Raw genomic sequence first — 24,620 nt, forward strand, 5'->3', positions numbered from 1 at the left:
CCATCTTCATCATTGCAGTGGCAGAGGTTAGAGACTGAAGAGGTGAAATAAACCAGCTGTTCTGTCCCACCTCAGTGAAGAGTACCTACTTGGCTGGGTCTGGGAGCAGAGCAAACCAAGCGCTCCTTTTCACCCCTATTTTCCCCTTTTCTCACGCTCACTTCACCACCTCCCAATAAGCCCCCAGCTGACTAACCTGCATGTTTCCCTGATTCCTGTGAAAGTAAATCCCAAGCCATCTTGCACTCAGCCTCATGGCCACAGGCCTTGCTAAAGGACCTCCTTGTCCATCAGGTGATGGTGAGGCAGTAGGGCACTCCTCAGCATTCCTTGGCACACCTTGGATGTCACAGCCTATGAAGAGACACCCTCTTCCTGGCATACGAAGCCTCCCTGGATCTTCAAGCAGGGAGGATATGGTCCTGCTTGTAGAGGAGGCACACCCGTGAGCCATCACCACGCTCTTTCACTCCACTTTCAGGAGCTGCTTTAATGAGACTGCAAGCTACAAACACCCCCGATGAACCAGTGCCACCCCAGGCTGTGTTTAGCTGCTCCAAATGGGCCATTTCTGCCACCAGCTCCTCTGTACTAGTAAGGAATCATAAGGTGAGAACAGCCTTCGCCTTGAGTGGTATGAATGCCACCTCTGTTGCCTTGTGCCAAAAGGGAAGCCGAACACTGTGCATGTCAGTCATTGCCCAGCAGTGGGGAACAGCAGGTCCATGCCAATGCTCCTCACTCACACTCATCTCTCTGCACCTTGTGGAAGTCCCACTGGGAGCTCTTTGTGTGCATGTGTTGTGTGTGCATGTGCATGCACGTGGGAGGGAGAAAATTAGTAGGAAACCCTGGGGACTGCTACTGCTTCTCCCCAGTTTGTGGTTATTTATGCTGCTTCCCCTGTGCAGGCTTTGCCATGCTCATGACAGAGAACTCCAGCTGATCCTTTTGCTGCATTTGGTTAACATGGAGTTTGTCAGGCTTTCTGTGTTTTTTTGAAAAAAAAAAAAAAAAAAGAAAAAAAAAGAAAAAGGACACTATCTGTGTGCAAAACAAACTCTGGCTAGGGAGCCAGTAGTATGGATCCTGCTTTGGACATGCAACATTCACACTTCACTCACAAGGAGGAGTTGATGTTGGTCTGAAATCTGGAGAAGAGCAACTGTCCTCTTCTTATGCTCCTGGGACAGAAAATTTATTTCTTCCTTGAAATAAAGTTATTAAAAAAAGGGGCCTCTCTCAGACAGTAGAATATCAGAGGCCAGATCCCCTGCTGAGGTGTATCAGCGTATCTCTTTGGACACCACTGTAGCAGTGCTAATTACAGAACTAAGGATGTAACCATCATGTAGAGAAATGGTGTACAGACATTTCCATGTGCGTATATATGTATACACCTATATACATACCCATAATGCATGCTTGGTGTATTCTTGAAATATTTTAAAAATAGGAGATCTGAGTCTCTCCTCAGTTATGGCAGGAATAAATCAGCCGTTATGAAATTAGCGATGTGCCCACCAAAGTCCATTACACACAGAGGTTGCATGATCAGCCCCTAATGTACGTTTCACGCCATGCTGGCATATGTACTGGGGTCAAAGTATTAATGTTGCTGCACATTTTCCAGAGTCCAAACTATAAGGCTGATATCTTTATACAACCTAATAAAACTAATGAGATTTCCTCACATCTTCTGAGGTCAACAGAATGTTTTTTTCTTCTCAAGCAATAGTGTGAAGATCTTAATTTTAAACTCACAGCTCTGCGCACCCAAGTCCATCTTTGGTCTTCAACTGGTGCCCATGTGCCCCAGCTCCCACTGTTTCGGTGAATAAGACACCCCATTTCTGCCACAGGGGACAGGGGGAGGGAGATGCCCAACCAAGCCACTGGCTAAATGTGATTTGTCTGTGCCACTCGTATCCTAAGCCTCACCTCAGGAGTGCCGCAGTCAGACCTGGCCCACGGAGAATGATGTCCGCGTCCACACCTGAGACTCCACCGAGTATCTTTTTTCTTCTCTCCATACTCTGTCTCTTGACTTGTAGTGCTGTTTGTACAAAATGCTTCAATACACAGTTTTAAACAATGGTGTGCTCAGTTTGTTCTGCTGCTGGGGAGAGCTCGCCATTTGAAGGAGCATCTTGAAAAGTCATGGTATGGCTCTATCAGAACGATGCAATTCAGTCAGACAGTTCTTTCTCAATATTTGCAACTCCTCAGATCTTCATTTTGCTTTGTCACCACTTGGCACTTGGCAGACTTCAGAAAACACTGCATTACCCTCTATCAGTGTCTGAGGACATAGGAGTCTGGACAAGCAATACTGCTGCTTTGGAAAGTACAATGTGAGAAAAACAGATTTGTAAATCAAAATGCATAAGTTTCTTCATTCTAAGAAAAAGCACATCTGAGTATTATGTGAATTTTTTAATGCTTTCTGCTTTTTTTAAAAAGCAAGCAAGCAAGTAGGCTTCTATTGGTAACTGATCTGCAGCCTTTTAATGACCAAAAGAAAATGAAGGATTCTTCACAGGGACTTCACTTGGACTTGTGCGACGCTGGTGTTGCAAAGCTAGATATTAATAGTAACATAAGTGAGGTTTTAAATAGATGCTAGCAAAAGCAAATGCAAATCTAGCTATTTTTAAAGTAATGCAGGGAATAGGAATCACAAATTAAAATAAATATTAAATACCAACAGCAGTTGTAGGTCAGCGTCTTACTATAGTGACACCACACAGTTTTGTGACTTTAACATAGCCATAGCAAACCTGAAACCAGCACTAAAACTGAAAGGGTGTGTATATATGGAATCAGTGAAACTTGAGATAAACATGGATGCAGATGAAAAGGGTATTATGGTAGCATGCACTCGTATGTTTGCTAACTTTGTGTGCCTCATTAACCAGGGGTGAAGATATCCATATATTTAGGCTGCCCAAAATACATTTTTCCTCATAAAATATACACCCAGTCTCCAGAACTGACTCCTGTACCAGGGCAGCATTCTTTCATGAAGTTATATGGAGGCAAAAGAATGTCACCCTTCATTGAGTACTGACACTAGAGTTCAAAAAGCTAATTGGCAGTAGCCTTTAAAAATACAAAGCATGAAGGGAGCAGGGAACACAGCTCTGCTGAGGGACCTCTGGAGCTAGAAGTCTGCTCTCAGGAATGTCACCGCTTAAAAATACTTCACTGGCCCCTGCGTGAACTCAGTAGTGTCATCAAAACCATCAGATAAAAATAAGGTTTTCTTACTTTTCACTGCTCTTAATCCCGTGGAGTCACCACAGCCGTAAGGTGGGGGAAACACAGCTTTCTCAGAGGGGCACTGGCACACCTGTTGGGACTGCCAGCACGTACTCCTACTAATTTCAAAGCAATTGCTCCTCTGCGCACCTGCCTGCAAGGGCAGGCCTTGAAGCCTGGCCACGGCCGCATCCACCCCCACTCACTACCGCCCTGGCAGAGGCGGCGGCAGCCACCAACAGCCTCGGCTTGCCAGTGTCTGTTACAAGCATTGACACCAAACGAAAAACCCACCCAAACCGAGGCTGATCTTCAAACGCATTTGTTATGCTTGTTGCTTTTTTTAAAAAAAAAAAAAAAAAATATATATATATATATATATTTTTTTTTTTTTTTTTTTTTTTTTAGTTCGGCGGCAAACCGTTCCAGGTGAAACCAGAGCCGACTCCGGGCAGAGCCATCAGCGTAGCTCCCCCCCGGCCGCGCCCGGCGGGACCGGAGCGAGCGCAGCCCTCCCTCCCCGCCGCAGCCAACAGCCGCTCGGGGCGGAGCGGGGAGCCCGCCCCCTCAGCGCCGCGTGACCGCCGCCCGTTGCTCGCCGGGACTTGCAGTCGTGGCCGGCGGGGAGGTGCGCGCGCGGGGTGGGGGTTTCTGCGCCGCCTCCTCGCCTCCGCGGCCCCCCCCCTGCCCGCGGCCCTGCGCGTGGGGCGGCTCGCGAGTACGTTGCTGCCCGGGCTCTCCCGCCGCGTCCGTTACCCCTTGAGGCGGTGAGGGGGGAGCGGGGAGCTGGGGCTCGGGCTCGGCTTTGGCTTTGGCTTTCCTCAGATGGCAGGAGGAGAAAATGGCGGCCTCCCAAGGGCCTGGGGAGTGTGACCCCCCTGGCCACGCCCGACTGGAGCTGCCCCCTGTGGGGGGATCACGGCCCTCGCGGGCTCCTGTGGGCGGGGGAGGTTGGTCCTGTGGAGTTATGAGGTACTTTGGCGCGTGAGCAGAAATAATGTGTGTGTTTCTACGTATATAATGTGTGTATACATAGATACGCGTATATATAGTTGTATGTGTGGATACGTATCTATATATATGTACACAGATGTATGTATAGAACTCAGTATCTGCGAGGTGTGCGTGCTGTGGTGGTGGCGGCAGACTCATGCCACGCGAGGCCATGGTGTTTGGCACCCACAGTCGTCTCTACTCCCTCGACCTTCTGTCTTAGCACCCCCGTACTGGGACATCGGGGTGTGTTAGCCAAACCTTACGGTTTTCTGCTGCTCTGAGTTTTCTGGCTCTTCTGTTACTGAAGAAGCCAGGGCATTGTTTCTGCATGTTGGCTCTGTAGATGCAGTGTTCTCCAGTGAAGTAGTTATCTTTGGAAAAACTGTGCCACCGTTGAGTATAGGGGCACATTAGTATGAAAAAACAATACTTGCTATTGGAAAGGAGATGGTATAATTGTATTTGATTCGAACGGAGAGTGTTTTGCTGAGTAACAGTTTAGGTTGTTCATTCCCTTATTTCCTGTGTTTTGTCCCCTGACAGATGGCCAATGTTTCTCGTTCTCAGAAGAAATAAAAATTAGTTTTTGGAGGGGTACAGCTAGTTCACAGACACACAACCCCCCTCCTCCCCCCCAGGCTTTAGTCTCTTCAAAATTATATTTCTCTAACATGCTGCCATAGTTATATTGAAAGATACCTCTGATTTTTTCTGTTTGAAAATAGTTTCTGTACACACAATAGTACTGCTTATGCTTTTTGTTTTACATTTAAGCCAGTATGATTCCTGACTTCTACGCAGTTGTGTTTTCACAAAATTTTTAATTGCAAACTCTGGAATAGCTGTGGATGTAGCAGGCAGAGTTTTAGACATGAACTGAACACAGGTTATTATCTCTGCAGTATTTTATGTGTTACTGTTTGCAGAGACACTAACCTAGCTTTAGACAAAAAAATGCTATCTCTTATTCATTATTGTTTCTTTATTCAGGTTTATGGTAGGTGCAGAGTGATACTTACTCTATCCGAACTTGTTAATAACACTCATACTATTGTTTTGTCTTACAGAATTGGTGAGGGAAAAGTTTGCTTTTCATGAAATATTTATCACGTGTTAAGAAACAAGTTGGTGAACGTGGCCAAAAGCTCATGTCATCAGAAATGCCAACAGGAAGGCCAGAGGTGCCAATGGAAAATGCCATGTCCCCTGAAGGCCCTGATGTGGAAGGAGAGGTGAAGTCAAGTGACAGCCCAGTAGGGAAACAGGAGGCAGGCTCAGACAAGGAAGAATGCCTTGAGCCCGTGTCCAAGAGGCAAAGGAAGAAGCTTCTGAAACAGAAACAGTGGGAAGAACAGAAAGATCTACGGAGGTATGGTTTGCAAAATAGCTTTCCAAGGGCATTTTTAGTGTTTAGTGCCAATAGTAACCATGTGTCAGCAGAATTTCTGTGTAGGTTGCTTTAGCAAGTCAAGGCAGTTGAACCAGTTTTCTCCCGTTGCCAGGTTTAAAGCAGGCTACTCCACCTGCATATGAAGAAGGTATAAAGGTAAGCATCCCCTCTTCATACTGGAAGTGTTTCTCAGCTTGCTGAGGCTATCAGGAGAGGTTCAAACTTGCGTGGTTTTGGTTTGTCAGAAGGGAGAAATAGCATGTGGCCTTGTGCCTTTCTGAATGGGCTGTGCCCTTTCCATGGTGCTGGTACTTGGTGAATCTTACAAAGACTGTGAATAAAAAAATTTCTTTTGACACATGAAATGCTGTGCTATAAGTTATGTTGATTTATGATTTGTTAACATAGTTTTGGAAGATGATGAGCTTCTGTTTTTTTCTGCTGAGAGAGTGCGTATGCATCTGCAAGTGGGCTGATCGTAGTTTATCCTTGATGTGCTGAATGTGAAGTGACTTCCTGAGGCAGTGGTTGTTAAAGTAGCTGTCTCCAGAATGTGATCTCCCGACTAACTGCCTGCTCGCACTGGGGGAGCAGGAGGAAGAAACAATTGCTTCGGAAGCCTTTTGAAAAACTGTTCAGGGGAAGGGGAGGTAAATTGCCTCCCGCATTCTGACCCTGATACTGCAATTTTGACAATCTTTTTGATTGTTTCTATTATGAGACCTGACTCAGAGCATCCTTAAATCCATGACTTCCACTACTGACTTCATTAAATTTGTGTTAGATGCCTGTCTTTGGAGGTACATAGAGAACCTCAGAAAGATGGAGTGTGTGTTTCATGCTGGTATCAGCCTAACACAAATGCAAGCAACAGGATAAGTTTAAACTACCACAGTCAGGGGACAACCACCTTGATATAAAAGTATGCATTTATGTGCACAACACATACCTCAGCAGATTTGGCACTGTTTTTTGAAGATTTGTTTGTTTATTTAGGCAGAAACGAAAAGAAAAACGCCAGAAGAGAAAACTAGAACGTCAGTCAAAATTGGACTCCAATAATGAAGGGAATGTCAGAAAGCGTATGCGAAGGGAAGTTGTTCCTAGTACACTTCGCCTCATTGTGGACTGTAGCTTTGACGATCTGATGGTGCTGAAGGTAAAAGAAACTTACCCATCACATATACATGTTGAAAGAATCTCTGGTGACAGTATTGATGCAATGTCAGAGCACAGAAACTGGAGAGCAACTTGGAGAGGACAGTTAGTATGTTTCAGATTGTGATGACTCCCAGACCTGCTTATGTCAGTAGCTGAATTTTTTAGGGTTTGGAATGTTACCTTTATTTAAGCTTGCCAAAGATTTTGTTTGCCTTCATGGAGATGCAGTAAGTTGATTTGATTCCAAAACCAGGAATATGGAAACAGTTTGTGCCGTGTGTTCACCATGAAGTTAGATGCAATTCTGCCTCAAAATAGTTTTGCTAGAGGGGCTGCAAATGCCACATCCAGTTACTTTCTCTTTCAAAGTAGATGTGAGGTTCCCAGCCGTGTTAGTAAGTATCTATGGAAATGAGAATTTTGAGCATTATGATGATACTGAGCTTTTCTTCTCAGTCACATGAGAAGCAGTTGGGACAGGAGGACGCTATTCTGCTCATACCTAAAATTTTAGAGTGGATGAAAGGATGGGTGAGATGATCACAGGGTAGGTAAATATAAGAAAGTTCAGCATGATATATTCAGCCACTGAACAAGGCACTTGGTGTGGTGTTTTCAGATCAAAAAGCTTTAACTCTACTAGGAAAGTATGTTAATCTGCAGCCTCCTCTAAGAGTACAGCCTTTGGTTTCTGAGGCAGACCTCTCCTCTCCCTGTTATCCTGAGCCCTGCTGCTGCCAGGGACTTTGCTGTTCTGCAGGACTGCTTGAATTCAAGCTTTTGCAAAGCCAGTCTGGCTACTTGTTGAGTGTAATGCAGGGCTTGTATAGCACTAGCGGAGGCTTTTGCTGCCTGACTGCAGAATTTTTGGGAAGCTCCAGATGGCATTTTGGAACCTGGTTCCCTGAGGAACCCTTCAGCAGCGCTCCAGGAGAGACCAGAGAACCCCCTTGATAGTTTTGGAGATGCTGACTGGGCGTTTCTTGCTGAGCTTTGTCCTTCGTGAAACACATTTCCCTCCTTGGTCAGGCAGGCAGAGCCCCTGTTAAGTATGATCTAAAAACTGGCACTTGTGCACATGTTTGGCAAGGCTGAAGCATTGTAAGCGAAGGTGGCTGTGGCCTTTGGCAATGGGATGAATTAAATGCTTTTCTAGTGTCTGTAAAAACTTGCATTACAATACTAATGATAAAGTCTAGTTTACAGAGATAACAAAACATTCTCAAAGTACTACGTGAATCAAAGCAATATAATGATATTTCATTTTAAAATGGGAATCAGTTATACTTACAAACGGCTATTTTGGGGGCACTGAGAATAAAACTATGTAATATATCATACAAAAACCGTAACTAGCTGAAAAGTAAGTCTGTTGCCTTTTAAGTAGTACTGGTTACCTGTTTCCAATTTTTCAGGTCAAAATGCTAGAGCCAGCTACTAAATTATTTGTATTATTTAGGGCTTCTTCATGTTAATTAAGCAAACGCAGTTTTCTGAAATATGAACTGTTATGTTCTCAGGGTTTTCTCATGTATTTCATGGGTGTTGTCACAACGATAAATCTGCTTGATTCCTCAGATAATTTTGAGTATGTTATTACATATGATTAAATTCCAGTGATTTTTTTTGTTTTGTTTATTTCCTAGAATAATGCAAATCAAGCACACATGTAGAGGTGTCTCTAAACACACTTTTGTGGAAGATGTGTTTCCTTGTCAGCGTAGTCCCTTCACAATGGCTGTTTTTTTCTCAGGGTTTGATGTCCACACTATCAGTATCGCTTTTGCCAGTTAAAAGCTTCCTTTTTCCTCTCTTTAGCTTCTGACTGGCTCATGGTAAAGCATTTTGTGGTGCTCTGTCTGAAGGACTATGTAAAAACAAATTGTGTTGTATACAGGATGTTAAGAAGCTTCACAAGCAAATTCAGAGATGTTATGCAGAAAACCGCAAAGCATTCCATCCTGTGCAGGTATGTTTAAACAAACTGAGCACTGACTGTATTGCCATGTATCAAGCATATGAGAAAGGTAGCTGTGGCTTAAGTGGTGAGAACTGTAGTAGAAAAAAAGTTTAATCTGCCTCTTTTAGTGAGAGGATTATTTCTATTGTAGTAGGTTAATTTTCAAGCCACATGTTACAAAATTCTCCATATATATGAAAAAAAGTGAGTGCATGCAGATGAAGAGTGCCAAATACTGGCATGCCGCTAAGATACTGTGATGCCCAGTATTATCTTCGACAGATGGGAAAAAAAAAAGGGACTGTAAGTGCATATTTGTCTTTTAAATATGTATGAATATGGTCTTAGTACCACTTCATCTAAAGAATTATTGGTTTTAATACTAGCAACTAGAACTAGCAAATACCAGCAAAAAAAACCCCAAAACTAAACCCAGCAAATAGTTAAGGGTAGAAAGTGTGTTGTACAGAGAGGAAACAGACTGACATGTTAACATTTCAGTATTTTGTACCTCTTGTTTGTTCTTTTCGAAGTTTTATTTGACCAGCCACGGGGGACAGTTGAAGTGCAACATGAATGAAAACGACAAAGGATGGGTGAACTGGAAGGTGAATAATTGACTATTTCTGTAAAAAGAGAAAAAGTCGTCCCGATTATAGTTGCTAACTAGGTTGTTAGTTGTGAGGGACCTGTGCTTTTTCCATGTGGGTTTTTCTATGACGTCAGATCAGTAGCATGTTAGAAACGGTGTGGGTCTTTGTGTTTTTAACTACTTTAACTTAAATAAGCCAAAGACTGCTTGTGTTGAATATAGATTTGATTTTTGCTTGAAAAACTCTGCACACATCTATTTTTACCGGTGTTATTAAACAGTTTCCATTCTCTGATAGACCAAGCAAGACTGCTTGATTTCGGCAGTTCTGACAGTCATCTGTCTTAACAATGGGGGTTTTTTTCTTGGCAAAAAATAAGGCTCTGAAGTCATGATGTGATTCTCTTGTGTGCACCTTCACTTCAGTCATGTTGCCTCTCAACACTAAAGTGGTCTTTAGAGAAGTGGATTGTCTTATGGTCAAACTCACGTTGGCTTTCTTTGCGACTTCCTGTTAAACCAGTATTCCAGCAACTTAGATGAAGAGCACTCTGTGTAAAGAAAAAGTTTTACTTTTAGCATGTCTTCTGCGATAGCTGCTTTGCAGAAGCATAGCATAAACCTCTCTTATCAATGAAGTCATGTTAATTAAGCATTTACTTCTGGTTTGACTTTTTTTTAGGAAGGTGGACTTGAAAATTGTTTGGATCCCTAGGAGAAATGTTAACATTTGAAAGGAATCACAAGAGCTTAAGGATTTGTAAAGTTCTTTTGGGGTTTCAGAAAATTTTCTGGTGATTTTTACAAGTCAGTGCTGTAGGAACTGTGAGTTACTTATGCAGAAATCAATCTGCACTGTGCTATGGCTATGTACTTAAACATGAATGAGGGGTGCGGAATGACTACATACTATTGGATTTATTTTTGCTGGTTCCATCTTGGGTCTGTAAATCTTGCCCAGCAATTAATAAGAAATAATTGAATGTAACTTCTTTCAACTACCTTTTTTTCAGGATATCCAAATCAGAACAGAGCACTACAGTGAGCTAATAAAGAAAGAAGACCTAGTATATCTTACCTCAGATTCCCCAGATGTTCTCAGTGAGCTCGATGAGAAGAAAGCCTATGTGATTGGAGGACTGGTGGATCACAATCACCACAAGGTAAACTGTGGGGTCCGTTTCCTTACAGAGCCTTTTTTTTTTTTTCCCCCTTGCACCTTATTTGACATTAATGCTGTTCCTGTGTGAGCTAACAAAAATAAATAACAAGAAAAATTATTCAAAAAAGACTTAATTCAAAAAAGTTTTGAAGAAATGGGGAAAAAGACTTGGTAGTTCTGGTAGCTATAAAGTAAAACTTGCTAGCAATAGGTTGTGTTCCAAAGTACAGCCATGCCGAGCTTTTTAGGATTTTACTTTTTAATTTTAAATTTAGGAATGGAATTACTAACACTGCTCAGCTTACTGAGGGTTATATTTTCAGACAAAAGGGTTTGGTTTCTGTTCATGTACTTGTGTGTCTGTGCATGTGCGTGCGCTTGTATGTACATGTGCCCAAATACAGATGAAGAACAGTGCTTGAATCCTGGATGTCTCAGTTTAATGCGTTTGCTTGTCAGGAGAACTTGGCTAAGTAACAGACATACCTTTTGGCATCTGGTTCCATACCTGTATGTGGGATCATGCTGTGTGGACCTGGAATGTCACAAAGACTGCAGCCAGGAAATTAAAGCACTGTTACTGCTTTTTCTTCGAAGATACTTTTATGTAGTTTCTGGTGACATGTTTAATATTGCAATGTGATGCTGATATTTTCAATGATCCCCCCAAAAAGGGATGGGTCCTAAACCTTACGAAGTGGTACCTCAGCAGCTAGTCCACAGCTGAAAGTTAGGAGGGAGCTAAAGCAGATCCTTGGTATAGTCATTATGGTATAAAGTGTTTGCACAGTGTTAAGAGGTCTTTTTTTCCCATCTTGGACACGGGAGTTGCCAGGTTTAAAAAAGCAAACAACATTTCTTTATCCTTTATTCTTCCTCTGGAAAAATACCTGGTTACTGTGATCTGAGTAACTTTGTAAGATCACCTTTAAAGCAGGCTGTGGCTGACACTTTCTAGAACTGTGGCTGCATGCACGAGTTTTATTTATGATCCTTTTGACAGTACTCGCAATGTGTCATATATGCAAAGTATCAAGTTTTACAGAGGTAGCCCTTGAAGCAGGTACTGTGTAATCAGGGTAAGTTTCTCTTTTGTAATCATCTCCTAAAGGAAGATTGTGGGCAAAACTCTTGCCAGAAAATGTAATTGTAGGAAACTGTATGGGCTGCTCTGAAACGGTGACTCTCATTCCAGTTGTTTTGGTGTCTTTCCCACAGGGAATTACTTACAGAAAAGCTGTAGAGCAGGGAATTGGTCACGCGCAGCTCCCGCTTGGGAATTTTGTCAAGATGAACAGTCGGAAAGTGTTAGCTGTCAATCATGGTAAGTTTTAAATCACAAAATTATGACTTTATTCTAGAATATACTTGTGATATTCAGAATTTGAACCTTCAACATGTGCACTGTGCTGTAGATGCCTACCTCTTATTTGGTGATGTTGATAGGACTTGAATCTAGTTGCCTTTGGGATACAGTAATTGACCTGGCCTTTAACTGTTTTAGACACAATTAAATGTAAAGGATGGCGTCTTAGCCCCTTAAAAGTGCACCTCCTGTTGTGTTGACACGTCCCATGAGTAATTTTGACAGTCATACCATCCTGGCCTTGTTTCCAGGCTTAATGTATAAGTGAGTAAAATGCTGAAACTTCCCATGTATTTTATCCCAGGGAAGGATAAACATTTGTAATGCTTTCACCTCTTTGGACAGTTTTGTTCAGCAGTAACTCCTTAGGTACCTGTAGGCTCGCCTCATTTGTTATCAGCAGTACTCCACCGACTGAGTTTTCATAGCTGTATCTGCACCTGCTTTCTTGGTTCTGATTGAAGTATACAATTGCTCACCCAAGTCTTGAATCCTACTCTGTTTAAACTTTCAGTTCCACTATTAGATTACCTTTCCCTGTCATTAAACAAAAGTGCAGGCAAAATAGAGCCTACTCAGACCTTTGTGGAAGTTTTTGACATGGTGTCCAAGTCTGTTTTGCCCCACCTCACATTCTTTTATCTTACCTTAGTTTATTTTAAGTTTATTCAATTCTGTAACACATTGCTTGTTGATAACTTAATTTTCTTAAAATGCCATTGGTTGATGAGGTACGTATTTGCATGCTAGTAAAGATTGTTTAAATGTGGAGGAGAATATAGTAGTATCATCGGAATCCATGTCTTTGTTAAGATTTTACGTTTCTAAAACTTGATCTTCAGCCGTAGCTTTATGTAGGCAATAATAGGACTTTATGAGTTACTAATCCAAAGTTATCCCAGCTATAGCTTTGTGCTGGAGTTTTCCTGCAATAATCTTATACTGACCTCTAGTGTCAATATTTCTGAAGGCTTTCTTCTACATGTTTAAGGGCTGGATATACTGGGTTACTTAGATTGATGCTTTCATTTATCTGCTTTATGGTCTTGTGCATTTTTCTGGTGCCAGGTATTTAGGCATTTGATTTCACTGCACTTTATATGGCGAGCTTTCATTTTGTGTGAGCTTGTCTTCCCTTGCCCTTCTCAAACATTTTCAAATCACGGCTGAAAGGCTCTTAGTGCAGAGACACTTTGTAAGGCAAGGATTATACTAGAGCAGTGTTTTGCTTAAGGTTTCTGGGCAGGAAAGAAACACAACCCCACCACCACCAAAAGCAGAGGTGCCTTACTAGCTGTCCCAAAGGCTGTTGTATATTGTAACCCTGTTAGCTTACAAGCTGAGCCTGAAAGACAGCTTTCAGGGCAGTAAGGCATGAGTAAGGTGGAGAGAATCAAGCTGCCTCTCCAGTCTCATGTTCTAAATTTTGTGTAGGTGAGGAGAAGGACATTTGCACTGAGGTTTTTGTGTTTTGCTGTGAGTACATCCACCGCGCTGCTTAGTGTAACTGCACCATTGCTCGCCCTTTCTCTTTTGATTTGGTAACTCTGGCCTCGGTGCAGCAGTGGAAGCAAGCCGAGGAGGGTACGGGGCTCAGCAGAGGAGACTGCAGGGCCTGCCCTGTCCCTGGGGAGCTTCTTGTGACAGGTGTGAATTTGGGAAGTCCTGTAGAAGGAGAAAGTCCTTCCGAGCAGCCTTGTCAGGCTTTGAAGCGCCTTAATGAAACCGGCCATCTGGTGGTGGGAGACTGGCGGCGTCAGTAACAGGGCAACTTGCTTGTTGCTTTTTGCTTATTTACTTAGAATCCTCCTCTCTTGGGATTGACTCTCCATGCATTTGCACAGGCAGTTCAGTGCCTGCATTGCCATGTTAAAAAGGCATGAGGGAGACGGGTATGTGTGAAATACTTGATGCCAGGAAACTGACACGGTGTAAGAGGAGACTTTTCTTTTTTCCTTGACTCGTCCTGGAACTATCAAACTTGGATGATCTGAGATCCATGTAAAACACTGTGTTGCAAAGCACAGCTGCAGGTGTAGCTGGGAGAGTGTGTTTCCTTCTGTTCAGGTTTGTATGCCAAGGCTAATGCTTTTTAACGTACGCTACAAGACGGTGTTGCTTCATTCCAGCCTGCAGTGGAGGCTGCCGGCTGTTCCCACTGCCGCCTTGTGTCCTTGCACAAGACTGTTGCTGCTATCGCAGCCCATCCAAGGAGCCTCTGTTCTCCTGTGGAAGCCACTCTGTTTCCATCAGTTCCGTTTTCACTATGCAGATGAAGGAAGTTCCAAGGCAAGGGAGAAGAAACGTGCTCCTTACACTCCTCTTGTCTCTTCAGCCGGCATTTTTGCCACAGGTGCTTTCTGCAGTAACAGCGATAGTGATACAGTCCTTTGAGAGCTCATGCCTTCACAGTACATTTCAGGTGAATAGCCTGCTTAGTGAAATGGCCAGCTCTTCAGTATCAGCGTCCCAGGGAGCAGCTGGCTGTCCCGTCAGCCTGGGTGCAGGAAACCTCTAGTAAATGTGACAGTTTTCTGTAACTTGGCTCTCGGCGAGTATGAGATCCATGCTGCTCCCCCGTTTCTGAATGCCTGCCTAATTCTCTGTCAAGCTTTTTTTCCCTCCGGGGCTCCTTTGAACCTTTCTCGTATGCTGTCGCTCGGCACTGAGGCTTCTTGTGCTGGGCGCGTTCTTTGAAGTCAGCATTCTCCGGTGGTGTCAGCACTATTCCTGTAGCCCCAAGCCAGACGAGCCACCCCTCTGTCCCACATTTGTCATCCAGGTCTGGCTTACTCGCCAGCCAGAGGGCCTCCTCCAGCCTTGCCTGCTGCTGCCGAGCCACAGTCTGTGTTGAGAGGTTTTTTGGATAGCCTGGCGTTGTTCTGGGCAAGAATCTGCCAGTGAGGTTTGTATGTAATGCTGTCTGGGGTTATTGTCACTTAGGGAAAGTTTTAGGAGCTGAAACAGGAGGAGGAGGAGGAGGAGGAGATGGCTGTTAGAGTCAGCATACTAGAAACGGCAAGAAGGGGTCATGGAGTTGGAGACTAATAAGGATTTTTGCCACAAGCGCAGGTGGAAAAGTAAGAGGAAGACAATGACGGCAGGTTTCAGGAAGACTTTGGGCTGCGCTTATGTTAGGGAGGGGACCAAGTCCTTGTCAAGGTGCATCCACAGCAATATTCCTGTCAAACAAATGTGGGAAAGCATTAGTGCCTGTATAGAGGGCAGTGGGGAGAGCTGAAGTAGTGGGGTGCTGTTCCTCTCTGTCCCTGAGAGCAATTAATTCAAAGTGGAGCCGCTGCAGGAAAGCGCTGCGGTAGTAACTGGGGGCTCACAGTGTGCTTGGATTTAGGCTGTGGCTGTAGCAGACTTGCCTTGTCCGCTTCTGCTTGTGCTTCACCAGATTTAGCCTGAAGATGCTGCAAGCGAATGCATGAGAAGCTCTGTAAGGATGGATGTGGGGGGTGGTGCTATCAGCAGTTCTTTTACCTCCTTGTTGAAGAGCTGGTGGTCTTTCTTGATGTTGCAGTGTTTGAGATCATCCTTGCGTACCTGGAGAAGAAAGACTGGAAGGATGCCTTCTTCAGTGTCTTGCCACAGCGGAAAGGGGCTGTTGCATTGGGAGAGGCCGATGATTCGTCCAAGCGTGCTCTGTCTGGAAAAAAAGATGGAGACGACGACTCGGACAGCGACTAGGCTTCACAGTGAGACGATGGGAAAGATGGGACATGTAGTCCATGGGATGAAGTTTGGACGTGAAGTGGTTCCGCTCCAAAGACCACCTGCTGCCCTTGTGACACCGGATTGTCCCAATGCTCAATAGTTCCGTAGCTGGCCCAGAGCTGTTTCTGGACATGAAGGGCAAATATAAATGCGGTTTTTTACCCTGAAGCTTCCGTATTAATAGCTTATTTTTGTAAAAAATAAACTAATGGCAAATGTAGAATTTATTTTGTTTCCCAAGGAAGCGATTGCATTCCTTTTTTTTTTTTTTTTTTAATTCTTTTAAATGTGACTTTTTCTACATACCAAGTTGGGCACGTTACCCAAGAGCATTAGTAGTTGCTATTTGAATGGATGCCGCCGTCTCTGTTTCTGCCCTAAGTTTTCTTGAAAGCGGTGAATGGTGACCTCACAACCTGTTCTGCTAGTGCCGTTGCAAAGTGTGCATGAACACTCGGCACAAACAAGCAGAAATTCTAATTTTCCTGAGCTCCTCAACAGACAATCACCGGCAACCAAACTGCCTTCATCAGCTGAGCAACGCGGACTTGTATACCATGTGTAGATAGCTGGGGTCGGTAGATGAGCTACGAGCGTGGGGTTACGCCAATGCTTTAGACTTCAGCTTGAGCAGGATGGACGTCTGCGCAAGCGCGAATCACGTGCCTTGGTTGGCACATGGTGCGCATGGAGTTGAGGCGTCAAAATCACTTTTGGTTACTTCTCGGTCCTCTTAGCAAAACTGATCATGGAGCCTCAGAACAGTACCAGGAGACAGGAGCTCTCTCTTTCAAGTCACTTACTGAGTTTCAGTAGGTCTGATTTATGACATGATCCTGCGTGCATTGTTTTCTCTGTCAAATATTTTTCCTTTACAAAAAGAGGCATAGTCTCAGTTTTGGCTGGATGTTCTGGTTCCACTCATTTCTAACTGACGGAAGTGCTCTTGCAAAGGACGGAAACAGAGACCGTGGAAGCGTGGCTTCGCTTCAGGCTTGTGAGCCTGCCCCATCCCTTTCTCCTGTAGGGACTAGCCAGGTGACTGCAGCTTCTGAGCAAGTACAGCTTCTGCGCGGGTCAGCTGAAGAGCGTAAGAAGACGTCATCGTAACTGTTGTTCTGAGCTGAGCTGGAATCAGGGGGCTGACCCAGGCATGGCTTGGCTTGTATCCATTTTCATTCCTCCCTCTGTTGTTACTGCTTTCAAACGGAGACTAGAAGTGGGATCGCCGCAGGCCTGTAAAGGGTCGGCAACCAACAGGTTGTGGCTTTCTACAGTCGGTGCGTTTCTGTCTGTTCTTTTTGAATAGCCATAGAAAAGCCTGTTCTGTTAGAAGGGTGGCTAGTGGCTCAAGTAATGTGGGCTTTTTTGTTAGGCTTTACAGAAATGTGATTGCTTTTGTTCCAGAAACGAGATCAGCTTTTTCATGAGAGCATTGCTGCTCTTATTTCTGTAACAAGAAGTGCAGCGTGAGTATGCCCACCATCTATTACAGTGATTCTCTGATGTAAACGTGTCAAGCAATGCAGTTACAAGGAGCTACATCGTTACAGCTGAGGTTCTGCGCGTTAATGCACATAGCACCTATTAAACCTGATCTAAGGCTCTTCAGCCTCTCTAAGGTTTCCTTAAGATGGTTTTGTACACGTGCCTCATCTCCTCAGGCTTGAGAGTGCACAAGCAGGTGGCACAGACAAACTGGGGACTTTGGAGACTTTCTGAGTGGGTCCGAAAGCCTCTTACGGCATTACGCAGCCTGTCCTGCATCGTTGCCAGTGAAATTAGGCCAATGCACCCGCGCCGTGCACATGCACGTATTTTCAGATCAAGCTGTTGCAAATCTGAAGCTTACCTGCCTGTGGAGAAAGAGAAGGAAAAGGTGCTCTGCAGTATGTTGCTCTTAGCACCGGGAGCCTTCCAGCTCGGCAGCATCACAGCAGCTTGGGGACCGGCTGTGCGGCCTCTTTGTACACATTGCTTGTCTCAGTCGCCCGCTCTTCCTGTCCTCTCGCTGGCGCCTTAGCCAGGAGGTGGGGCATTGCTGCTGTTTCCCTTTGCTCTCTCTTTGTGCTAAGCTCGTCAGGTGATACTAGGCTGAAGTTCATGCCTGTGGTCATGCGTCGTCTCTCCCGGATGCTGTCCTCAGCATGTGTTCACTGGCGAGATAGAACAGCAAGCGAGAGTAGACTGGGGTTTCGATGGGCTCAGCCCTCTGCCTGCTGCTGCCGTTCTCAGCCTTTCAGCGTCCTACAGTTCTGCAGCCACCTAGAAGAGGCTGTTCTTGGCGGGCCTGGACTCACACCGATGTGCGCACTGACCCTTTTCTAAATGCTTCAGGTGCCTGGCTGTTCATCAGTGTATTCACCAGCTGTAGACACGATCCTAAGAGAGTAAAGTGGTGATTTGCTTTCAGGCAGCCGGTTGCGGCTATGTGAAGTGACGTGTTCAAGAAGCCCCGAAGGGCCCATTCTTGCAGTGAGTCCAGTGTGAAGTTACTGTTGAAAACAGCCAAATTAGTTGCAGCACATGAAAATTGCCCCAGCGTCAGGTCAAATGTGAGACGCTGAAACCTTTGGCTTTGGACGTTTGTGAGAGGTTCTGAGAGAACAGCTTGTAAAAGCAAGCGTGCTTGTGCGATTTGTGACCCCTCCAGCGCTTGCCATGATGCTGCAACTCCTCCTGAGAGAGCAGGGAGGCAGTCCTCCTGTCTCACCGGCGTCTTTTTGCAGCATGAAAGCGGAGGCTGGTAGGCTGGCCATGGACCGACACGCCTGGGAAAAAGCATGCTGAGCGGTCTTGGCCTTGTGCTGTATTTTGCTTGGGTCCTGATATACGTGCCGCCACGTACTTCACATGCTGTGTCCTGTGTCTTTGTTTAATGCCCGAGTGTCCGTGGCCGCCTCTGTGAAGAAGGTCGTGGACTCCCCAAGTAGTACGTCCTACCTCTGCAGCAATGGGCAGCTGGTTGAGAAGTCAGGGGGCCAGCAATGTGTATTGGGGGACATTTGAGTGATTCAGTATTTTTAATCTCATCTTACTTTGTTGCAGGGAACACCTGTTACATATTTTTTCTTGTCTTCTCATGTAGAAGGAGAGTGGGTGTGGGTTGGGGAAGTCGGTCACCCTGGTGTAAATTGTAGAATCCAGGTGTGCGACATGACTGACTTCCTTGGGAGGACACTGTTAGTGCATTTCTTCTGGCTTCCTGTCGTTCTCAGATAGAATTGAAGTGTTCCTTTACTTAACTACAGCGAGTAAGTTACAGAGCTGGTAATAGTCAGTGATACTCTAATGCATTTTATTCTACTTCTTGACTGCTTCATGACGTTGTTTGGAACGGCTGCACAGGTAGCTGAGTTTAGTGCTCTGTGTTTGTTTTTGTTTTTCAGAAGGCTCTGAAAACTTGGCCGTATTCAGTCATCACGATCCAGTGCGTAACTCCTGCTTACTTCTGCGTTTGCTGTGCACTCCAAAGAGTTCACGTATTTCTCGAGTGGGCCAGCTCTGCAGTGATAAGATTACGTCTCGGGAGAAGGATAGAAAGAAGTACTTGCAGAAGCAGCTTAGTTTGCAAGCTGAGGACTTCATGGAGCATTTAGCAATAGTTGACATGGATGTGTGACTGTTGAAGTCAGTGTACTACCCGAACCTTCTCAGTAACAGCAGACACATTGTAAAGACTAGAGACTCCCAGCTTTTTGGGGTAGGGACAAGCAATAGTTCAGAAGCTGGGACATCTAATTTTATCAGAGGACACAGAAACGTCGCTGCCTCACAGAGCAGTCTTGAGAGTTACTCTGCCGCTGCTGCACCCTGACGTGATTGTAAGAATCTGCTTCAGCTTCTCCTGCTAGTGAATCCAGGCCTCTAATAAGGCAGGCAGGTGGGATCAAGGATAACATAACACAAACAGCTTTAATGCTTATCTTGAGTCACACGTTGAACATAACCTTGTTCTTTCTTTATTACTAGGATGGGTGAAGTGCCCTTGAGAGAGCTTTGTTGTCAGACATCTAGCAAATACAGTCACGCGTGCTTTGGAAAGGGAAATGGGTGAGAAGGTGCAATTGATTGTAACTATCCTTGCAAGCTATTGCCCTTCTGGCTCTTACCACGTTTGTTCCATGACGTGTCAGCTTCAAACTTCATGGAGGGAATGCAACCGTGCTGTTGAAAGACTACATTAATGTGGTTGCTTTAGTTTTGGTTCTGTTCAGTAGTGATCCTGTGAGGCCTCTGCGATGTAATTAAGGTTTTCAGGCTCAGCTGCTGCAGCGTGGTGCTGAGGGACAGCTGGTAGGAAACACTCAGGACAGAGATTTGAATGGGATTAAGACAGTCATGAGTACAGCCCAGTAGCATTTGGTCAAGTTCAAGTGTGGCCCATTCAACAAGTCATTACCACAGCCCTGTCAGTGTGTGGTCACTTAACCCTGCTGTCTGGTTTCCAGCTGACTTTGTAGTGTTTACACCTAAGACAGCAGGGAAGTTGCAAAGCACTGCCAGCTCCTCTCCTGCTAGAAGCTCCGTCCCCATTTACTGCAGACGGCAGACTCCTACTCTTGTGCAGCTGTATAGAAATTACATATCTCGGAAAATGTTCCCATTTACATGGCTTTGTGCGAATGAGTTTCTGCCTCTGTGGTCTGAGTTGGCAGGCAGACCTGAGTAATGCCCACTCTGTGTGACTGGCCTTTGGCCAGCCATTCATAAAACTCTGTTTCCTGATGGGTGGCCACACGTTCCTTCAGCCTTACCAGCCTGCTCCGCTGGGGGCTCTAGCACAGCTGGGCACATGCAGAAGTGAGTGAGTAATCTAAAGAAGCTTTGTGTGTGAGGGGAGGAGGCTTTCTCCTGGGCTTGCTTGTGTATAGCATGATGTTTTCTCCCCGGCACTACCAAAGCACAGTGGCGTTACAGATCTGAACACGATATGGTTATGGTTTAGCTGTCGTACTGCTTGACACCATTTCCCTTCCAAGCTCTCATGTTCTACATGTGGGATGCTCACATCCCTCTTTTTGGTTCTGCGCTGTCCTCCTTAGCAATCGGAGACCATCAATTCAGGTTACAGTGTTGAGAAGTGAGGGAGAGTGTGCTGCAGTAAAGAGCCATTTCCCATTTTTCTTCCCATTACCTTTTCAGGCACAGTAGAGTTCTTCCCAAGCCTTTCGGGAACATCGGAACGTCCTTCTGGGTGTCCTCTTGGCAGGCTGCTGCTTACAGCACAGACCAGAGTGTTGTTTAATCCTGTGCAAGAAACCAAAGGATACAGTCTTTCATACAGTAAACACGCGCAGTTAACTTGGCAGGTGATCTCCAAGGAGACTCTGTGCTGGAAGGATGGAAAAGGGAGGTATCGGACCTGACCTTTGTAGGCCCTGATACAGGGCTGATGGAACGGTGTGTAAACCCTGGGTAAACCTGGCGTACTTGGTTAGGTGGCAGAGGGCCGTAAGCAGTCTGTTAGGGAGGATGGTGTGACCAGCCGCTACCTCAACAGTAATGATGCTCCAGGTACGACCTGGAGAGTGGGCAGGTGGGGAGAAGCCCACTCCCTGAGCGGTGCCAATCAGGAGAAAAGTGTCGTTTGTCTGGCTGTCTCCAGAACAGGCTTGTGGTTTTCAGTGAGAGCCGCGGCATTTAATGAAGAACTGGAACCCTCCTTTCTTAGCCAGGCTCAAAGGAATTTCGTAAGGAGCCGCTGTTCTTCTCGTGGAATACCAGTCAAACTGGGTTTCACATGGCAAAGCAGCAGTGCTGCGAAGTAGCTGGTGGAGGATTTTCAGCACCTTGATTCTGTTCACATACTAAGCCGAAAGTAGTTACAGCAGAAACAGTTACTTGTTGTCTTGGTGCAAGAGTAGTAGTTGCACCTTGTAAAGAATTTAGTGCGGCTAAGCTGAGGTTATTGCTTGCTGAGGACAGGTAAGGCTGCTTAGTCGATTGAAATGAAGGCAGCAGCTTCCTCTGCAGAAATGCTCCTCTTAGAAAACGGCAGCAGTGGGTACTTTTGGAACAAAATGGTGGTTACGCTCACATTTCTCTCTGTGCGTGCCAGGGCAGTTGTCCTGGCTCTCTGTGTGGTCCCTCAGGAAGTCTTACCTGGTATGTGGTGGACCATCCGAGGATGGGGGACGCTCCTGGAGAGGTAGTAGTAGTTCTGCCCTGAGCAGCTAAGCTGTGAGTCACGCCGGTTGCTCCTCCACATGTTGTGGCTCAAGTGAGGCTCACACGTTGACTCAGAATGGGTCTTTGTTGTGTGAACTCGCTGGCCCTCGTGTGCAGCGTCTTTGTTCAGGGCAGGCTGGCTCTTCCGCCGATGGGCTGAGGCCAAACTTCTTTTACATATTGTACGCAGTTTATAGCGCTGGTTGGCACTCTGGTGTTCTAGCTTGTGGCATGTTATTTAAGAAAGCATGTTTATTCTTTGTTTGCTACCTACATGCTTGGCTGTATTATTGAGATTTGCAAGATGGACACACTAGCATATTTCAGGTATTGCTCTGAAAGCAGAAGTGAATCATTGTACTGTTTTATAATGGGAAAAGGCAACGCATTCACTTGTGATAACAGAAATAATTATTTACATGCAGTGCTCTCAGGCATATCTCAAAGAAAGATCCTTCTTTGAACCTCCAGGTTCAGCTGTACAGAGTTAAAATCACTGTAGAAAAACAGGCAGGGAAGTTCTCTGCTTCACCCTGCTTTCCCCAGAGGAGATCGGTTCTGGCATGTTTGTTTAACCAGTTCCTAAAGGCCTTCAAAATGATGGATGATCTCCAAGCAACCTTTTTTGCTATCCATGCCCAGAGAAATTTTTTTTTCTGAAGTGTAATTTGAATCTTCCTTGTTTAAGTCAGCTTTTTTCCTGGCCACCATGGAGATGGAGGAAAGAACATTAAAAAGAAGAGCTGCACAGAAGCTCTAGGATATTATCACTGTGTTTTACCATCAGGCATTATTGCTCTGCTTAGGAAAGCTCTGATTTTCATCACTGAGCTTTGTAAAGTTTCGGGTACTTCCAGAGTACTTGGCAATCCTGAGCAGCTGCTGAGCAGCAGAATACATCCAGAGATCTTTACACCTGTCTAAGAAAACATTAGAAAAGCAATAGAGAAGGTATGGCTCAATGAATCTGAAAAGAAAGTCTCAGAAGCAGGAAGCATTAAGAGGATATGGCAGTAAATCAAACCTTCTGGCTGAAATGGGCAAACTTTCTTTTAGCAGCATGCAGTGAGGAGGTCACAGCAAAGTGCTGTAAGTAAGCCTGTTGTCTTGTTCCCTTCCCGCTGTTACTCAGCACCCCTGGTTATGGGTGGGATGTAAAAAATCTGCCAGATTTCTGAAGTCAGGGACCCCAGCAGCATTCATCTGGATCTGTGTTGTGGCAATTTCCAAAACACTATATTACTGCAGGTTAGTGTACTGCTCCCCCCCCCCCCACACCCCACCCCCCCACCCCCCCCCCGCGCTTGTCCTTTTACTGGATTCGGGTAAATTTATCTTTTATTTGGTTTCCACATAGACTCCAGTCACATGTCATATATCCTCATTGATTCTATGTTTGCTTATGGAGCAACTGTGTTTGATTCTAGACTTGCTCTGCAGGAGGGCATCTAAATGATTTGAGTGGCAAAGAACTTCCCTGAATACCCCTATCTTAGGGGCTTCTGTCAAGACGCTGGCCACCAATAGTGTTTTTTGCAGTGCAAGTTGGCATGCTGCACAGAGGTGTAGCTGGCTGAGGGGATCTACACTGACTGGTTATTCCAAAAACCCCTGTTAGCACCTCAGCTCAGGGCACTCTTGCAGCAGTCTGACTGCCAGCTGGGAGACTGGCTGTGCCCACATTTTTTACCCCAGATTCAAGGAACTGAAGAAGAAAATACCCTGAAGCACAGCCTGGGACTATTGGGCTTTCCTTTGAAATATTCTTACCTACTGACATCAGTCCCTTTTCTGAAACTGCTTAATAACTTGGACCTTCCCGTTGGAAGCTTTGAGAAAGATCAGGTGTCAACTATTCAAATGCATAGTCAGCTGAAAATCAATAGATGGATGATGATGTAAACATCTATTGTTTTATGGGTATTGTCATGCTGCTGATGCCTACTTTGCAATGATGTAGGTGGCTGTAACAACACATTTGGAGGTTAATCTGATTTGAATCAGTAAGGTGGTACCTCAGTGCAAGTGCTGTCACAGAATTTCTAGGGGAAGATTCTGCTGTGTGCTGGGCAGATTTAGGTGACTTGTGTGAATTAATAATGCATTTACCTATTTGTAAAATAGATCCTGAAGGTGGCATTCCTAAATCCTTAGAGCTGGAGGATAAGGTTGGAGAAGTTTCAAGAGTTGCAGCATTTCTTTGTTTAAACAGAACTCTTTATTGCTCGGGATATGTGGTAGATCCAGCACGCAGCTCATTAGGTAATGACACTGAAGATCATAGGTTCACCACACTGTTATTTCTGTTGGTTCATGTTATTGGACAGTATCCATTTACTCCGCATGGGGATTTTAAAATAAGCTTTGAGTAAGCACACATTCTTCGTGTGATTAATTACTTTGAAAGGTAGAGCTGGACTTCAGTATGACTTCTAAATCTACAGCTGACTAAACTTTGGCCCATTTTTGAAATGTATAGCTTAATTGCCTCCCTTCCAAGAAGGTGGCTGCGTTAGCTGGAACAACAGCATCTACTACTGACACTCCTAAAGCCAGTAAATAATAAAATTGTTGATTCATGCTCATTCCCTTTTACTCCATTTTTACCTCAAATAGTGTAAAATGTTGTGGTGGGTTGACCTAGGCTGGCACCAGGTGCCCACCAAACAGCTCTATCACTCCTCCACAGGGAGGGGAGAAAAAAATATGGAAAAAAAACTTGTGAGTCAAGATAAAGGAAATTTAACAAAGCAATAGCAAAGGTCATGCACGTGGAAGCAAGGGAAAACAAAAGATGTTATTCTCTACTTCCCATCAGCAGGCGATTTCCAGCCACTT

General features: G+C 44.9%; 1 protein-coding gene and 1 long non-coding RNA gene across 6 annotated transcripts; one reads left to right on the forward strand and one right to left on the reverse strand.

The window, feature by feature from the left end:
- The first annotated feature begins 3,864 nt into the window (after window positions 1-3,864).
- Window positions 3,865-19,422, forward strand: TRMT10A (tRNA methyltransferase 10A). Of its 5 annotated transcripts, none has more exons than XM_040598965.1 (8): window positions 3,865-4,233; window positions 5,325-5,626; window positions 6,644-6,806; window positions 8,706-8,777; window positions 9,302-9,376; window positions 10,374-10,523; window positions 11,741-11,846; window positions 19,001-19,422. In XM_040598965.1, the coding sequence occupies exons 2-8, from the start codon at window positions 5,352-5,354 to the stop codon at window positions 19,231-19,233; spliced, it is 1,074 nt and encodes a 357-aa protein (XP_040454899.1). In that variant the 5' UTR covers window positions 3,865-4,233; window positions 5,325-5,351; the 3' UTR covers window positions 19,234-19,422. The 5 variants fall into 5 exon arrangements, with proteins under 5 accessions (XP_040454899.1, XP_040454913.1, XP_040454907.1 ...); XM_040598979.1 differs by having other exon boundaries at window positions 3,865-4,028; XM_040598973.1 differs by having other exon boundaries at window positions 3,865-3,979.
- LOC121090483 lies at window positions 10,570-18,994 on the reverse strand. The gene is made up of 2 exons (XR_005828578.1): window positions 17,464-18,994; window positions 10,570-10,602 (listed from the first exon to the last, which is right to left on the reverse strand). It is a non-coding gene; the product is annotated as an uncharacterized LOC121090483 (long non-coding RNA).
- Window positions 19,423-24,620: the final 5,198 nt, after the last annotated feature.

The sequence above is a fragment of the Falco naumanni genome, chromosome 1 (assembly GCF_017639655.2).
Source record: "Falco naumanni isolate bFalNau1 chromosome 1, bFalNau1.pat, whole genome shotgun sequence".
NCBI classification, from domain to species: domain Eukaryota; kingdom Metazoa; phylum Chordata; class Aves; order Falconiformes; family Falconidae; genus Falco; species Falco naumanni.